General features: G+C 37.6%; 2 protein-coding genes across 3 annotated transcripts; both read left to right on the top strand.

Annotated features, from left to right (window-relative positions):
- Positions 1-1,679: 1,679 nt before the first annotated feature.
- LOC116251022 (scarecrow-like protein 32) lies at positions 1,680-4,283 on the top strand. Its single transcript, XM_031625076.1, has one exon. The coding sequence runs from the start codon at positions 2,688-2,690 to the stop codon at positions 4,125-4,127; it is 1,440 nt and encodes a 479-aa protein (XP_031480936.1). The 5' UTR covers positions 1,680-2,687; the 3' UTR covers positions 4,128-4,283.
- Positions 4,284-9,008: 4,725 nt separating this feature from the next.
- On the top strand, positions 9,009-12,863 carry LOC116249979 (uncharacterized). 2 transcript variants are annotated; one of them, XM_031623294.2, is made up of 3 exons: positions 9,009-9,714; positions 12,057-12,112; positions 12,359-12,863. In XM_031623294.2, exons 1-3 carry the CDS (start codon positions 9,615-9,617, stop codon positions 12,524-12,526), a joined length of 324 nt encoding a protein of 107 aa, XP_031479154.1. In that variant the 5' UTR covers positions 9,009-9,614; the 3' UTR covers positions 12,527-12,863. The 2 variants fall into 2 exon arrangements, with proteins under 2 accessions (XP_031479154.1, XP_031479153.1); XM_031623293.2 differs by having other exon boundaries at positions 9,021-9,714; positions 12,051-12,112.
- The last annotated feature ends 5,606 nt before the right edge of the window (positions 12,864-18,469 follow it).

Here is an 18,469-nt window from a genome sequence, read left to right as displayed (position 1 = left end):
GAGTTTAAAAATCAACAGCCTTAGCATTATGGGTCTATAAAACCTAATCTGCATATTTTTCAAACATGAACTTTTTGTTCTTACAGTTTTTGATATTTTGGGACTCTGTATGCGGTCAATTAGATTAATCAAAACACAACTTAACACTCTAGCCGCCAAGATTGGCCATCACAAACGTGATGAATGTATACACACATATATATATGAGCATTTCTCCCGTGACGTTTTTTATACTTGGTGGTGTATACTTTTTCGGCTTGTGTTTCGTGGAGAATGACAATGGCAAGTAGTTGCTTGAGCAAAAGAAGAATTCCGGTCATCACACACAATGTGTATGATGTACCTGCAGCATGACTGCAGAAAGAAAGGAAAGTTCTGACTCGATAATTCTTGTAGCCAAAATGAATCAACTGCAGATGCGAAGCATTTGCTGCTATATTTGGTTGGTATGGCAGTCCATTCAAGATCAAGGTAGGGTCCATTGTGGTCAAAATCGGTAGGTGATTTTTTTTTTTCCAAAATAATACAGAAAATCCTGCCGTATCGGCTGTCTGTCTTATCTTTTATTAAAAGATAGTGGTTTTAAAAATGGTCAGAAAAATGAAAAATATCAACACTGCATTGTTTAAACTCTCCGAAAATAAATTAATGGGATCGTGCTTTGATTGAAATTTTCGTTTCTAAAGCCCATTGTCTAGATATAGTATTCCTTCGATATAGTCATGGAGAAAATTATAACCTAAAGTCTGATAATACATCGGCTTTAAATATGCTTTTGGATAGGTAATTAAGATCCAAGTCGATTGTAAATCCCCATTGTAGGGCCTACTCTGGATATCTGTTTCGCGCAAGATCCTCACCAGAATCGGACTAAGACTCTTTGTCTGACATCGAGTGTGCCAACTCCCCCTTTGACAATTCATAAAATATGTTGATTGTATAAATATAAAAACTGTATACATTAACTGATTATGAAATGCTCAATCAGTTTATTGGCAATTTATAAAGTTTAGTCTTAAAAAACAAATTGACAAGTTGTAAGTTAACTTTGAAAGAAGTAAATTAAACTACCAACCAAGTTGATCGACCAACATATGAATCGGTTCATATAATGTTCATATTGATTCAAAGTACATAATTCAGAAACTGTATATACATATGCACATGCACATGCTCACCATCAATTATCGCTTAGGAGCCATGCATGGATGATACAGATAGGCCAGCATAATGGAATCACTAACAAGCCAGAGGCCCAGAACTTAGCATGACCATGAATAAATAAGGCGTCCATGTCGATGCAAACAAGGGGTTGGTTACACAAGTACACAACCCCACAAGCTTTCCCCTTTCCCCATTTAGCTTAAACAAATCATCCATGGAATAAAAAAGACAAGATATTATCTGCTACTTTAAATGATTTTGTGATCATGTGATTTGATTTGCCTCCTACTCAACCTTTTTGGATCCGTTCCCATCCATTTGAGATCAAGCCAACGGCATGAACCCAGAGCTCGGTTTACTAGGTCTGGACATGGCTCAGTCAGCTAAGTGAGTTCCTGCTGAGTTGTGCAGCTTTTGACCTCTTGCCTGCTTTCACACATGCCAACCATATATAAAATAACAAATAAACAAGTCTCAAGAATGAGTAAAGTAATGTCCAGGCAACCAACCCCTTACAGCCTTTCTTCTTCTTCGTCACACTGTTCCCTTCTTCTGCTTCACCTCTTTATCCTGTCCTCCCTTCTACTGTTCTTCTTCATCAGCAGTTAGAAGGAAACGTCAGGGAAGATCTATCTCCTCCACTTCACAAAAGAAGCTGCAATCTTCTCATCATGCGTCTTCCCTTTCAAGAAGCAGACCAGGCAAGGGATGATCTCTTGAGTTAATTTTTCCCTTTCAGAGAAAGCCCATTTGCTTACTTGCCTTTCTGTTTATTGTTCTTTCGTGTCAAAGGAAGAAGACCTCCCATCTTGTGCTTTCTAGCTAATTATTTGGATGTAAAAGAGAAAACTCAGATTTGTATCACCTTTTTAACAAAAGAACAAAAACATCATCAGCTGGAATGATTATTGGTAACCACATCTGGAAAGATGGCAGTTCTTCTTCCTTTGATAACTACCGACACCATCATCAAGTGATTGTTGTTGCTATTGGTTATGAATTTTCTAGTTTCTGTTAAAACTTAAATATAGTTGCCTGCGCTTACTTGAAGAAATTGGAACCTGTAGATCTTCCCCTACAGTTATCTTCCTCCTCTCTTTCTTGCTGCCCCTGCCGTCACCGCAACCTCCATCACTGCGACGTTGCCATTATCAGAATCAGAAGGGAACTGCGTTATTCCCTTATGATATTGCCGTCTTAACCACCACCATCATTGCCATCTTCTTCAAAATCATCGTCACCCTCATCCTTTTCCGGCCAGAACTGCTATTGTTAATACCTGATCCTCTATCCCAACGGAAGCATAAATCCTTCATATTTCTTCCCAGTATTATGTTCATCAAAATCATGACTACTGCATCCACTAACCCTTATATTATGTTAGAATCCTGAACATCATTTCCGTCTTATAATCTTCCTCTCCTGTCATTTCATTTGTCATCATCTCTACTAAGAGGAGAAAAGGAAGGCCTCCTTTTAGCTTTTCTTTTCTTCATGTTTCTCGCTGCATCACTACAGCATCCATGGAGCTAGAGACTGCACTGCACCGTGCACCATCCGATAATGCTCTCCCTTTCTATATTCAACCTTCTTTGCCTAACAACGGATCAGCCAACACCATCCTCGTATCTCCTCTACCACGTTTAACTCTGCCGTTCGACTACCTCACTAATGGTGCCGACGGCGGCGGCGGCGGCGGCGGCGGCAGCGGCGGCAGCAGCAGTAGTGGATCCAGTTGCATGGAGCAGCTGCTGATCCATTGCGCCACGGCTCTTGAAACACATGACTCAACTTCAGCTCAGCAAATCCTCTGGGTCTTGAACAACATTGCTTCACCAGATGGTGACTCCACGCAGCGCCTCACTTCAGCATTCCTGCGAGCACTCATCACTCGTGCTGCTCAAAGTGGTGGAGCCGCTCCTCCTTGCTTCCTTCAGCACTTTCCCTGCCGCACCGAGCCGCCGACCCGTCGCCTCAGCGTGATCGAGCTTGCTGGATTCCTCGATCTCACTCCTTGGAACCGGTTTGGGTTCTCTGCTGCCAATGCAGCCATAGCCGAAGCTGTGGAGAGCTTCTCAGTTGTTCGGATTATTGATCTCAGCCTTTCACATTGCATGCAATGGCCTACTTTAATCGACTCCCTCTCAAACAGGCCGGAAGGTGCACCCTTTATACGGCTGCAAGTCTTCTCCGGTACAATTTCCAGCCACTTGCCGGAAATTGACATGACCTACGAAGAGCTTGGCATTAGGCTCACCAACTTCGCACGGTCGCGGAATGTGGGGTTGGAGTTCACACTCATTTCCGTTGATGGAATCCCATCCTTGATGAAAGAGTTGCAGAATCAAAGGCTAGAAATAATGAACCAAAGGCTTGATACCATGTTGGAAGAGGCACTTGTTGTCAATTGCCAGATGTTGTTGCATTATATTCCAGACGAAACACTGGATGCCAATTCGAGCTCTGGCTTTCATATCAGTTCTCCTGCTTCTGCTTCTAGTTCTCTTCGATTTGAACTTCTGAAAGAGATCAGAAGCATGGAACCCACCATTGTAACCCTTGTTGACGAAGATGCTGATCTGACATCTACCAATTTGGTGGCAAGGCTTAAATCAGCTTTCAATTACCTGTGGATTCCCTTTGATGCAGTGGAGACATTCCTTCCCAGAGAAAACAAGCAAAGGATCCTATATGAATCAGATATCTGCCATAAGATTGAGAACATTATTGCGTTTGAAGGAGAGAGGAGAATAGAAAGATTAGAGTCCAAGGCAAGATGGGTCCAACGGATGGAAAGAGTTTCTTTTAGAAATATTGGCTTCAGTGACGACACAGTTGCAGAGATGAAGAGCTTGTTGGAGGAGCATGCTGCTGGATGGGGGTTGAAGAAGGAGGATGATGATTTGGTGTTGACATGGAAGGGACACAATGTGGTGTTTGCTACCGCTTGGGTGCCCACATAAGTAAGAACAGATAGAAAATGGAAGACTGTAAATTACTGTTTTCTTTGTTTTTCCTTAGTTGTTTCTAACTCTTGTTTCTTTTTATTCTTCTCCCTTTTTATTTGTATGTGCTGATTTAGAAACATGGTAACGATTGTTCTTACTGCGAAACATGACAACGATTGTAGCTCAAAATATAGTTTTGATTTATGGTCATTTCCTTGAAAATTGTAGTCTAAAGTCGAATTATACTATTTTACTTTTGATCTCCACAAGCTAATAGCTGTCTGAGCCATTTATTTCTAAAGACTTTAACGTTGGCACGCATCATGATGTCAAATTGGATCAGAGTCTGTCGTTGGTGAAGAGAAATGAGAGCTTCGAGTACTGCTGAGGAGTTTCCAGAAGGCCACGTATATTTATTTGTAAAAAGGCAGTTTCAGTCTTCATTTTTAAGGCGAACCTGTCATCCATATCATCACGCAGAACGGATCGATCGGGTAATAAATTCCGCAAAGATTGTGCTTTTCTCGTTTAGAAATCAAAAATTTTAATATTGTCCACATAATCTTAACTGCCCAAATGTGATTCCAATTGTCCTACGAATCTACGTTTGCATCGATTTTTTTCCAAACACTTATATATATACTTTGAATAGTTAGAGGTCATTCATCTGATTTACATGAAAGGTTGAGAGAAAAACATAAACATAAAAAAAAGAATGAGAACTAATATTTGATGATGAAAATGGCCATCATTTTTTTTCTTTATTTTTCCATCATAATTGATCTAACGGCACTGGTTCCATAACTTGGTGACTCTAAAAAGTTAGAGTTACTAATCCAATTTGTTATATGTGTGTGTCATTTATCGTTATCTGATTAAGAGGGTTTCCCTAATTCAATTGTCATTGGAAGTCGGTGGAAGAAACCATATGTCAAAAAAACATGATTAGATTTTGTTGGGATTATAGCACATTATCCACCGGCCATCTAGCTGGTTTTCTTATCTCTCCATAACAAATGGATGCTAAATGAGAGATGGTTAAGTGTACTAGGTGCATTGTATAGAGCCTCAAGTGTATGATGGGAGATGATTATGTGTACCAAGGTGCATTACAAAGCCTCATGTGTATGACATATGGTCAGTTGACCCACTTTCACAATGTTTCTGACCTATACATGAGTACGAGTCATGCACATATGACTATGTACCTTTACATCATCGACAAGCACAGAAGGATTTCTTCATCCAAACACAGACTCAAAAATCCACAAATCTCATACATCATATTTTATTAGCTTCTAAAATTAACAGTCTTACTGTTTTTACCTTCCATCGATCTAGAATACATCAAATTTACAGCATTATTTCTTTACATACTTTCTAACGTTCTCCATTCGAGGGTTAGATTTTTGAAACAACATTACTAAGAAACGCCAGACAGCTGATAGTTGGACAGTCACCTCACGTCCGCGCGCACACGCACATATAAATATAAATAAATAAATAAATAAATAAATAAATAAATATATATATATATATATATATATGGTGATTGACAGCTTCCAGCTTTACATCAACGTCAATTCGGCGTTGGAAAGAAGTGCAAGCAACGCACTCATTCAATGACAAATGCACACATCCATGGGAAAGGTACTGGGAATGGTCTGGTTCACGGGCCGCTTTTTTTCTCTTCTGGAAAAAATTGCCATGCTTTTGTGCATGTAAGAATGAACCAAAATGAAAAATATTAGTGCCCTCATGTATAACGGTCGTGTTTCAATTGGAACAAGCGGTAGAGGTGGAACAACTTGAACAAGCCTTAGCAGCTAAACAAACCGGAGCTAGCAGATTAGATCTTGTTTGTCAAACAAATCCAATCTGATCCCCAACCATAATTTTTGAAAATTACTGAGCGTAAGTAAATTGACTCATCTTCAAACTTGGGAGAAATTAGAAAGGAGAGAAATTTTAGCTTCTTGGATATAATTCAATTGGTTTGATAAAAAAAAAGGAAAACGGAGAAACAAAGAACGGAAGCATCAACTTCGTCGAGAACTTGCATGATAGAAGGATCTTGTGAGGGTTGAGGATATCGAACAAGTTTAGCAAGACTACAAAGCTACGCTTTCTCTCGTTAAAAGATTACAAGAGCAGTAGGAAGCCAGACCGTCGCTCAAATATATATATTGTTGACGGTTCAAGACAGCGGCGGAGCCAGATGGTGGCTGTGTCCACATCAGCCTCACAAAGTATGCCTATTTTTACATTAATATTTTGATATATTTGATTGTTTACATATACATAAAGTGCCCCTAAAAGCACTAAATTATTGAATTAGTACTCATCTAGCTAAAATTTTTTGCTCCAGTAGTGGTTGATCAAAAACGTAAATAATCGACAATGATGTATATATATTGGATCCCCTGTAACATTATCACACTGGCATGAGCAACGGTGACGATCCTAGTAAGCGTCAGTAATTCATACTTATGTTTGCGCCAGAGCTTCCTACATATTTTGCTGTAGAGCACTTCTTTGATGCTACTGGAATTATGGGACGTAGGCAGAGCAACTAATCAATCTAAAGTTAGTTGGGTCGATGCATGGATGAAAGTGCTAAAAGCTTCGATTCAATATCAGTCTCTCCTTGTTGTTATGAATAATTGATGAAAGGCGCGCAAATGGAGAATAACCTGCAGTACTAGTGATTCAAAGACAATATTTTTTGGGTGAGCAGAAGAGACACACTGCTCGATTGAAAGCCGAAAGCTTCATCCACCCACCTGTTTTAGTGTCTTGGGGTGCTCTCTCACTTCAATGTTGGCTCCATTTTGCAGTACAAAAAGTTGACCTATCAGCTCACACCCCCGCCTATTGTGCCAACCTAGGAAAATGATTTAAAGGCAGTAATTTGAATTTTTATAGAAAGCGATGGATATGAATGGAAAGTTCCAAAAATGCCAAATGAGAAGCTCATATAGTTATAGATGAAAATCCGACAATAATTGAGAAAATCTCTTTGCAATTGGGCCTGTCGTTTTGTCGTAAAAAAAAAATAGCTAACTACTAAATGTAGCCAAATTAAGAACATGAGCTCCCAAGAGAAACACACAAATAAAGCAAGGGAAATTCTAATCACGGAATGTAGAGATATGCATGGCCATACATAATAATTGACACAATTATGCAACACACTAAGTTTGAAATATATACGCCACTGTCACGTTCATGATATATAGCGCACCACTCTGTGTCATTATCTGAATACACAAAAAGCCTGATATAAATATATATATATATATATAATAGAGTGACCCAACCATTTAATCAGCAGAATGGTTGAGAAAAAAGCAAAAAAGAAAGGTGTACAAGAATACTAAATGACAAAATGTTTTATCACTTTTTTTCTCTCTTTTGCTTTTATTTTAGTTGTCATCATGTTGGACCAGACGGCTTGAATAAATGGTTAGTTGACTTTAGAAAGCCAAAGTCATCATTCTCAAGCTTCTTTCTCTAAAAATGGATAGTTGGAAGAAAATTAAGAAGAAAAAAGTCATTAATTTGACTAAAACTCTCAAGCTCCTTTTCTTTTTCTTAGTTACCTGTGTTGAAATAATGAACGGCTAAAATGTAAAATGATTGCACATAAACACACGCACTCACACACATATACATAAAGTGTTTTATGTATATAAGACATTGTATATTCATCACTATTATATCTCAAATTGTCTGACACCTAATTATTATACAATTTTTTTTAGTATTCAATGACTAAGATTAATAGTGATGAAGCGGTGCTGATAATAAACGCGGGATTGGAGATTTTTGGAAGAGTTGAAATCTGCCGATCTCAAATCCGATGGAGGGCCAAATTTCTCGCACGGATCTGATGAAAGACAGAGAGGTAGGCTCAGTCCTGTTATCCTGCCATCGTGTGCCCCGTAAGGGTTTTGTTGCTTTTTGGTTGACAAGACCCATCGCTCTTAACAAAACCTATCAAAACCTTATTGAACATTTGAACGATTAAATATAAATACAGACACTAAAAATACCACACAACGAAACGAGCAACTGTTTATGATGTAACAATAGTTATACTGTTTTTAACGATGGTTTATGCGTGGTTTTAACTGGATATTGATTTCAACAAATATATATATATAGTATTGAATGCTGCCGGATGACAAAATATTTAACAATTATTACTAAAAACATCGTGGAAGCACTAGAAATGGTTTATGTTATAACGACAATATGGTGTTTTTAGCATTACTTATGATGCATTTTGCTATGGTTTAAAACATTTAGCCATTTGATAACATTCAAAAGTCGGTATATATATATATATATATATAATGTTATCAGATGCAAGATAGCCGGTAGATGCTTAGTTTGTCACAAACAGTGGCTGATGCTCTAGCTAGGTTTCGTACCCTCCCATGGTTGAGTCTAAATCTATAGGATACAGCATACAATGATCTATTCAATCCCAGGGCCGATTTAAGAGTGCCAAGTGTCATAATTAATCCATTTTTAATGTATTTTAAAAAATATTTATGTTATTTATCTATTTTAAAATATTTTTTTAATGTTTCTAGCCAAATGACAATTGATTAATAATTTCGATTTCCCATGCCTCATAAACTAAAAAAAAAAAGGAAACTATCTGACTATGTTTTAATTCCCCTGGAGCACCTTAAACACCTAGGCCGCACTGACATGTGAACAGAGCAGCATAGTGTTTCTTCTTTATTTCCTTTAGTTCTTGACAAAAATGCATGTATGGTCAACAAGATCATCGTAAAAGTATGACTCCGGTCGTATCCTGTTCCCTTCAAAAGGAATCAGAAACCAGAAATGCAATAAAAGCTCAGCCATCCTGGTCTGCGTTTTCGTTGTAAATAGCTCTGTTGGTCCAAGCACAACACTGACGTGCAAATGAGTAATGATGTGAAATCTTTAATGGGAGTTAAAGCCTGCCCACAATTCGAACCCCATAAACGCATAAAGAATGCAAGAGGTTATTTTGGGCGATTCTGTTTCAGAGGCAAAGGAACCATGAACTCAGAAACCAAGGTCTGTCGAGCAGTCATGAGGAGACGTGCTCTACGCCAATTTATCAAATCCCTGCACCGTAAAGTGGCGGTTCAAGTTCCACCATCCCTTCCCCTCCATTAATTACTCTCCTGCGGAGTTCCACCACCTTCTCCATTAATTTCTCTTCTTTGAAGTTTGAATACATAACACTAAAGAATGCATGATGATATATGCTTGTCTCTTCTTTTCTCCCTTGTTCTGTCTCCCATTTCTTGTTTTGTCAGGAGGCTTCTCAGGTGGGTGCTGCAGGATTTTGGTCAGTGTCGATCTCTTCTGTTTGTGCCATGAGCCAGCCCATGAGGTCTGTTTAAGGCGGTGAAGGTGGTAGAGGTATATATACATAGATGAGTTTTACGGTTTTTTAGGGTATCTGCATTTGTTGGTGATAGTTGTTTCTGAGCCATGAGGGCTTCCCGTCTGTGGGGCGTCCTGATTTTGGCGTTAGGAGCGTCTTCTCTGTTCCTCGCATTCACCAACACGAACAGAAGCTACCGTTCCCAAGGTTCTCTCTCTCTCTCTCTCTCTCTCTCTCTCTCTCTCTCTCTCGCTCTGTATGTGTGTGTGTGTGTGTGTACGTGTGTGTGTGTGAGAGAGAGAGAGAGAGAGAAGAGAGCTTCAGCATGGGATAGTGCACTTCTGCAATATGCTTCAACATTTGTAAAGTAGTGCCAACCGGGTGGAAAAGTAGAAGCTCCCATCGCTCTTGTCTTTTCTTGATTACCTAGTTGTTGATAGTAGAATAACATATGAGAATATTTTGTTTGTTTTTCTGAGATTGATTCTGCTACTGAAGCATCGAAATTGGTTTCTGTTGCCTTGGGATGTTTTTTTCTGTCATTAAACTCCCCACATTCTCGTTATTGAGATCTATATTAGATCTATGGTTTTGTCTTCTTCTCCAACCTGAGGTCCAGATTACACTTCTTTTGGATCATGATGTCATTTTGGGGGCATTTATTTCTTTCGAGACGCGTGTTTGTGATCGTTCACAGGCATAGGCGTTTTATTTCCTACTCTGCAACGATGCACTTGCTCATTTTCACACGCCCCAAAGGTCTGGGGTTCACTAACCCCCAAAATTGAAAAATCCTAAACTACAAGAGTCAACGAGTGATTCTGCATAATGCACGCTGCATGTGCTTTATGCTTGATTGGACAACTTATTCTGCTAAAACGAGTCTTTTTTCATTTTTTTAGTTCATTATTTATTCTGAAATGCTCAGGCATCATGGATCTGGAAAATTTCAACGGTGGTAATCTTATTGAGCTTTAAGCAGTTAATGTTTAGTGGTGATTATGATGTTCATCTTGGGCCATATAAAGTTCTTCTTGTACTGATTATTACTGCATATTGCTGCATTATTACAACTAGCTGCATAACTATTCTTTTCTGGATTATTTATATGACAGTATAATTTTGAGCATAAAGAAACTTTCATTGGTCAGAAATATTTCCGTACAGCAAATGTTTAATGTGCTTTGACAAGCAAAGATGACAAGAATTACACACGATTGCAGCTCCTAGTTTTGAAAGTTTAGCTGAGTTTAATTCTTAATGTTTGTAAGATTCTATAATCAATTTTAAAGGTTTTGTGCTGGCTTTGGTCAACGTTTGGTATTCATACAAATCCAACTCTTTAATGATGCTTTTTAATGCTAAGCAGCAAAAACGATTCTTAGTTAATATCTTTTTCTGTGCTGAACGTGCTTGGAAGAGCATGAAAAACAATTCAGAAAGCATTTTTTTCTTTCAGATACTGAAAATGATCAGTGAAACTACTAAGCTAGAATTTAGCCGACACTCATCCAATTCTTTATGGATACTAATCTCTCCAATGCGGATAACATCCAAGCAACATAGGCTTTCTGTTTCATGTGCCTCCAAATCATGATTAGTATGCTTGTAGATCTGATCTCTATGGTCTTTATCAGCCAAGGCTTTCAATGAATTAGGGGAAGTTTTGTTGGAATGCCATTAATCTCAAGTGTTTCTGACATCTTCTTCTTCACATATTGAAACGTTTTGCAGCAAGTTAAGGCATGTAAATTTTTTAGTACTGTGTAATGCTTGTGTAAGTGATATTTATGTTCCAACACTTTCATCTGAATGCACGTGTTACACATGAGTATTTGACTGTGATTTAAGGCTGCCAACATCCATTTTTTAGACTGCCAATAATTTTGTGTTACAGCACATGTTCTCTTTGGCGGTCACTTCCCTTTATGCTACCTGTCCAATAATAGCTAGATTACTTGGAAAGCCTGTGAAATTAATTCACTGTTAATTATTTGCAGTTGCCTTTGATTCTATAATTTTGCATCTCCCCTTTCCTACAGTCATCGTGGCCCCACTATTAGTTTCTGCCGACAACCTCTCCTATTATTGAATCCTTTTATTTCTCCCTGGATCTGTTACCATCTCCACTGCACCCCATTACGGAACTTTGAGATAGGCATCCAGACTGGTGCAATTTTGAGTCACAAGTCAGGAATTGAATGCAACAGAAAGTTATCTGTGACAGTCTAGCAGCACATCTAATTATACTCTTCCATTTCTGAAGGATCAGTGTTCAAACTATTGTTCTTGAAAAGCAGAATATATGACCTGAATGGTATGACTCATCCAATTTGTATGCAATTTCTCATTTTAGCACTTGGATTGGTTCATGTGGTCCATTTCATGTCGAGTTGATGTTAAATTTACTTAGTGGAATATAGGAATTGGATCTACTCTCTGTTTTTGACTCCTAAACGGATGGTTGGGGACTTTTCTTGAAGATTACTGCACCTTTGTATGACCACGTTTGCCATTAATCTTACTTATTGAATGGAATGTAGGAGCAGGATCCTCGAACTATGTTACAGAAGTGATTTTATCAACAAAGAACCGAAAGCTGAAGGTAAGATGTGTAGTTATTTATTGCAGTCTCGGTCTAGAAAAATATCCTGATATTAAGAACTTTGGTTTTTTCTGAAAAGTTCTCCAGAACTCAGCATGTCTGCTACCTGAGAAGTTTATATTGCTCTTTTATTAATCTCCAGTCGATATTAGACTCTAGATCATCTTGATCACGCCCAGACTAGTGTACTTTATGGTTAAATTACCATGATGACTAATGACTTCCACGTCGCTTCTCCTTGTTCAGGAGGATCTCAGTATGATAAGCATGGAAGATTATCACCCAATAGATCCTGTTCCAACTTCTAAAGCAACTGTAAAATCCGGTCCAATCGAGCATGGAACGCCACTGATCCCATACATTCCACAACCAGCACCACCCCGCGGCCAACCAACCCATCCAGGACCTCCATAGCTGCTTGCTGTGTGGGCAGGTCGTTGTTCAGGTGACTAGCAAGATTTAGAAACTGAGACCCCTGGACTGTTCATTGCCGTGTAGCCTTCTCTCAAGTATGAAACCACTGAAGAATCTTCTGACGCTTACTACTAGCGCGTTGTATTCTGAGTAGTGTAAATACGTTTGCTTTTGTATCTTAGTTAAACTGTCTGGTTCATGTGTTTGTAAATAAGCACACACATAGAGATTGCAGTCATGCCCATCTCAGTATGTGCTCGTTTCATGTAGACCTTGCGCGGTTGACTCGAACTCTGTTGGATCCCCTCTTAAGTTCAATTCCGATAACTTGGCTTCACATTTTCCTGTAAAAATTTTTGAAGGGACGTTAATAAGAAAGCTAGAAACGTAACTTCGTATGTATATATATATATGAAACTGTTTCTTCTGTAAAGCCATAAATATACCAGATCTTCAAAATAATAGTGTTGCATTATAAGATTGTTGCTGCCATTTGTTGTCAAAATATGATTCTGCTTCAAACTCGATTTTGCGCTCGGTAGTGCATTAAAAGTAGCAACTTCTCTGAGAACAGAGAAAAGAAGACTTTGATTGGTATTCTTGTCCTTTACCAATTTAAATTTTGAACGATGGTGGAAAATGGCCGATTATTTCGCTCATTTTGAGGTGAAGGACGGGCAGATGGGATGAGACATGGTTTCGAGACAGTAATTTAGAACGAGTATTGAGCTCTCCATGTTTTTGAAACCTTATGAATATTTGAGCATGACGCCCTTAAAACTTTAAAAAGAAACTTTAGAAAGAGAATTGATTTCTAAATATTTCTCTTCCATTACTTACTTTGGACCTTTGTCTGTACATTTTTTCTGCGTTTTCCCTCCTTTCGGGTGAATAGGGGACGGTCATATTTCATTAGAGTTGAAGTTTCCATCCAATTTTTTTTCTTTTTAAGAGAGGGTCTGCTTTTAGTGCACCTAGTGTTGTCGCTGCTATTTGAGTATTGATTACCCTTTTTTTCCAACACCCAAAATGAAGACTAACAACCTACCAGTCTTTTCCCCAAGCCGTTGCGCCAACTCCTTTTTGAATTGAGTTTTCACTTCTTACTATATTAAATTTTTAAGTATGAGACTAAGGCCACTTTAATTAGAAAAAAAATACAACCAAAGAGTTCTCATAAAAGCGATTCCTCGTCCGGATGAATGATGGTCACTCAATGGCCCAATTCCTTCTTTGTCTTACAAAGCAAGAAAAGTGCTTCTCTCATTTTGACTTGAAAGACAAGAAGGAGAATTGGATTCGCCGGTAAAAGAATCAACAAAGTGCAAAATTCCGGTCAATCATATCGTCAATCACGCTATCTCTCATATATATATATATATATATATATATATATATATATATATATATATATATATATATATATATATATATATATATATATATATAGAGAGAGAGAGAGAGAGAGAGAGAGAGAGAGAGAGAGAGTGCATGACATGCCACGAATACCTTAAAGAGCCTGTTCATTTTTCTGCACTTCTCAGCTATATAGATGTGTTCAACATTGATTTGTTTTGCAGAAACAAATTAGTCAATCTGTTTGTCGTTGAATTTATAAGATTGGATGACAGAATACCCAATTGCCCAAATTGTGTAGCGTTTCAAAGGCTTGAAAATCACCAGATGGATTAGAATAATGCAATGTTTCACCTTCTGTGGTTACGTGAATTAGATCAATCCGAATCCAAAGTACTTATATGCTCCTAAGTCCACATCTTTGCACTGCTGATTTGGTTTTGTATTGACTAATGCTCTCAGTCTAAGTAATGTAGTTTCCTGAGACTGAACAGAAACTTGCTTGAGCATGCCCCATCTTTCACCCCAAGAGAAAAGTGAAACTAAAGTGATCATTTGGTAGTAATGGGCACTTAGTGAGTGTCTTCTGAATTTGCTTCGAAGATCGAGGTAGATTCATGCAAGACTAGTTTTAGGATTTCATGAATATGACATCCTATATAAGATGGGATAGAGTGGGCGTCCGGCTTTAAATCCATGGATAACCACGGATCTGAGATCCACGGTGAAACAAACGCACCTTAAGTGCAGACTCATTTGAATCCAACAAGCAAGATCTAGTAAAGCCCAAACCTGAATCTTGGCACATCCAATCCAGAGTAAGATCCATGACAGCCCAAAGTGTTGGGGGTACAGCTAAAACCTGTAAAAATCATATCTAAAAATGAAAAGTAGTGCCCTAAAAGTTTCATTCATGTTTAAGTAAGGGTTATGATGAGAAGAAGGCACATTTTCCTTTAAAAAAAGTCTTGTGTAAGCATGAAGCTACCATCTATATTCTTATAAATGATGAAGCACACTATCTGTCATGATGGTTGTGGTGTGTTACTCAAAGGGAGAAGAGGGAAAGGTAGTCATTTTCATCAAGAGATTGCAGAGGTTCAACCTCTACACCTGCTTGGCTACTTCTCATTAATAATAATCTTCTTGTGCCTCTCCATTAGTGGGCTAAGGGTCCCAGTTGAGTTGCAAGCTCTCATTCATTAATTTCCGCTGCCATTTGCAAGTTATTTTAAATTGATGGGAAGCAGTGGCAGAGTAACCATATCTGTTTTTCGGATATTCATATACTCAGATTCAAATATAAATGAAGAAAAGTCATATCTGAATTCAAAAAATCTGATTTTTCAGTCAGAATCTGACTTTTACAATGATATCTGCATCCAAATTGGATCGAATCTTCAAAATGCAAGGGTATTAGATATAGGGTATTTATTTAAAACTTAATCCGGTCTGAATCCGAATCCGATCATATACTTATTATATCTGAATCAGAATATGATCAAATGTCATTTCTTAAATCCAAATCTGATCTGATTTTTTAAAAGCTAGATGTGTTAGGAGCAACTTGTTGAGACAAAGTACTCTTTGAACTGGAATTGGGACACTTTCTCTAATTCATTGCTTTAAGCAAGATCCTCTACAGTTGATGAAGACCAGATATCCATATCGTTGCCATTGGTTATATATACATTTTCACGAGCTTCCACACTATAATATAAGTTTTAGTTTTACGTTGGTATCGAGGGACCAAAGAAATGCATTTACTTTTGCTTTTAGCAACAGGTGGACAGGTGTTGATGTTAATCAATCGCTTATGGAGCAATCAAGGTGGAAGAAGTGAAATGTTGGTCTATCAAGTCACCTCACCTTGCTTCATGGAAAGAATACATTAACTTTTTTTTAATGAGTTTTCCATTATTCAATATAATACTCAATGGCTTGTTTTGTAGTCCATCATTGTTATAATGTCCTTGTAGCCAATAATGACATTTAAAATAACTGTATTTTTTTTTAAATAAAAAAGAAATTCGTATTGTTCTTTTAAAGAAAAAAGAAATTCTTGACAAAACCCTCCTACCGGATCCACCTCATTTGCAACTCTGATGTCAACAAGAGCACCACCCACCTGAATTGGGCGTTGAAACTTCATACTTTTAAGTTGAAAAAGAGTCGAAAGTTCGTTGCATGGGTCGCATCGCATGTCACAATGTAGGAAATTTATGTCCAATCCCAGCTACCTAGGAGAAAATGACAAAAATAAAACTGGATATTGATAAAAATCTAATCAATCTATTGTATGAGTTTGGGATAAAATCTAACCCAGTGAAAAAAATTAGATTTTTTTACTCTAATAGTCTAATTGCATGGGACCCAATATGGTTTTACATTGATTGCACGACCTATTAACCTTTTATGATTTTTCACTTTTTAAAATTATATACCGATGCAAGCTGCTGGGAGGAGGCCCCCCTTACTTTATGAATCACTTGTATATATATATATATATATTTCATAATCATAATTCCTCTCCAAACTGGAATGGAATGAAAATTCCAGGTTTTAGTTTTCCAATTCTGGAAATAAAGTACTCTGTTTGTTTAATAATTCTAATTTATTAAAAAATAAGCATTTTGATTCTAAAATTCAATGATTCTAAGTATATCAAACGACCCCTCAATAAAATTTTCCTCTTCTTGTTAGGCATGGGTTCGGACTTAAAGTTCCTTTTGAATGTTGTTTCCAGACTTTTTGTTAAATTGGGAAAAAAATTATGTTTATTTTCTGAAAATAATGGGAATTAATGGGATGGACAGAAAAATTTTGAGAAATCTATAAATTACCTCAAGGAAACTAAAGATTTTTAAAAAAATATGTTTAATAATATACAACAAAAAATTAAGAAGCTTAATATTTTTAAATGGGTGATGATGAATGGTTTGAGACGCCGTTAGCCATTAAGTTTGGCACCTTTCCAGCGGTTTGCTTATGGTGAAACCCATCGTGACAGCTAGAAAGCGAAGAAAAACCATCAAAAGTAACACGAGGAAATCAACGAACGTAAAGTAAATTAATGATCTAAGCATTAATTAGTGAGACAAAGAGTAATAATATCCCCGTGGATTATGGTCAAAACATATATATTCAGCCGACATTCATAACAGACTGCCCATTACTAAAATGAAAAGATCCACCACTTTTACGTCCTATATATATATACACATATATAATAATTCTTGAACATGAGACGATATAATCTATGCCAACTTCGAAATTTAACCGCAACTCTGATATCAAATATGATCATTTACAGCTTAGTTCAACTTGCTGCTAAAGCAACTAGAAAACATCCCGTAATGTGTGGTAATAAGAACCAAATATGTAGCCCTCAAATTTTATTAAAATCTTGTTTGAAGTTTTACTTCAGAGGCATTAAGAATTAAGATGTTGCATCACACAATTGAGAGAAGCTTCTCTCCTTTATTGAGAATATTAAAAAATGTGAAAACAATAGCGTTTTGCTTGATTTTTCATTTCCAAGAAGGTCAACTATACATACTTTTTTTAAAATGCCACCTTTCCGTTATTGCTGCACTTTCTTGTAAATGATGAGCTATAGGATAAGGAGTTCATAGGGGTCAAAAGCAGGGGCTATACATGACCTAAGTGGAGCTCGAGCTCATTCAGTTCGTCTCGACTCATATCTTGTTCCGCTTGAGCTCAGCTCAAGTTTGAGTTCAACTGTACAAGGTCAGCTTGAGCTCGACTCAATATACAGTGCCGCAACGCGAGCTCAACTCATTTACCAACCTCGCATTTAACGGGATGTCTTTCACTCGTTTCACGTTTGAAAATCACGAAAAGAAAAGTTAACTTAGATTAAAGAAGCTTACTCGAGTTTCAGCGAGTAGACTTCTCGTCTTATAAAATTGAGTGTTCAGTTACGATCGAGTTGTTAACCGAGTGAGTGAGTGAGTTCGAGTCGAGCTCAAGTTGGAATGACAACCCAAGTCAAAAGCGAAGATGGTATCGTTTGAGACAGGAAGTGGCACAATCAATTTGGTGGATTTTCGGTGAGCTGCCCATGACGACGGGTAGGGCCCATGGCATCCTATAAAGTTGGAAGTTTGGGGCCTAAAGCAAAGAGGCGATTATGAGTTTTTAATAGGGAAGAACCTCCCATTGAAAGCAAGGCAAAATTATAGAAAAATGCTTGGGGGGGATGCTTACCCTAAAAATAATCTCAAATAAGCACCTTTTTTTGTTCATGGATGTTTTTCTTTGGTATCTGATGGGATGAACATCGCAACCTCAGAAGCCTTTGAGCAGTTGGGTTGCTTGGCCTCTTATTTCCTTCTCAAAGGTAATCATCCTCCCTCTTCTTCTTCTGTAATTGCTTTTTTTTCATTGTTAGAATAACCATGTTCATGTATCTTATTTCTTGGGCATATTAATCTGTTAAGAGTTGTTGATTCTTTTTAAGTCTAAAGCAGTTTGACACATCCCATTAATTCATCTCGAGCACTTGAATTATATCTTTAAATATGAAATATTTTTAAGATTTGGATGCTTTTGGGTGTGCAGGCA

Source organism: Nymphaea colorata, chromosome 3 (genome assembly GCF_008831285.2).
Source record: "Nymphaea colorata isolate Beijing-Zhang1983 chromosome 3, ASM883128v2, whole genome shotgun sequence".
NCBI classification, from domain to species: Eukaryota; Viridiplantae; Streptophyta; class Magnoliopsida; order Nymphaeales; family Nymphaeaceae; genus Nymphaea; species Nymphaea colorata.
The sequence above is the reverse complement of the archived record's forward strand: the minus strand, read 5'-3'. Positions and strand labels throughout refer to the sequence as shown.

What these genes read in the sequence shown, in the direction of transcription:
- LOC116251022 (XM_031625076.1), top strand. Translation starts at nt 2,688, where the DNA reads ATGGAGCTAGAGACTGCACTGCACCGTGCACCATCCGATAATGCTCTC.
- LOC116249979 (XM_031623293.2), top strand. Translation starts at nt 9,615, where the DNA reads ATGAGGGCTTCCCGTCTGTGGGGCGTCCTGATTTTGGCGTTAGGAGCG. An exon ending in CAGAAGCTACCGTTCCCAAG is followed by an intron (nt 9,715 to 12,050) that starts GTTCTCTCTCTC and finishes AATGGAATGTAG; the next exon opens with GAGCAGGATCCTCGAACTAT. An exon ending in CAAAGAACCGAAAGCTGAAG is followed by an intron (nt 12,113 to 12,358) that starts GTAAGATGTGTA and finishes CTCCTTGTTCAG; the next exon opens with GAGGATCTCAGTATGATAAG.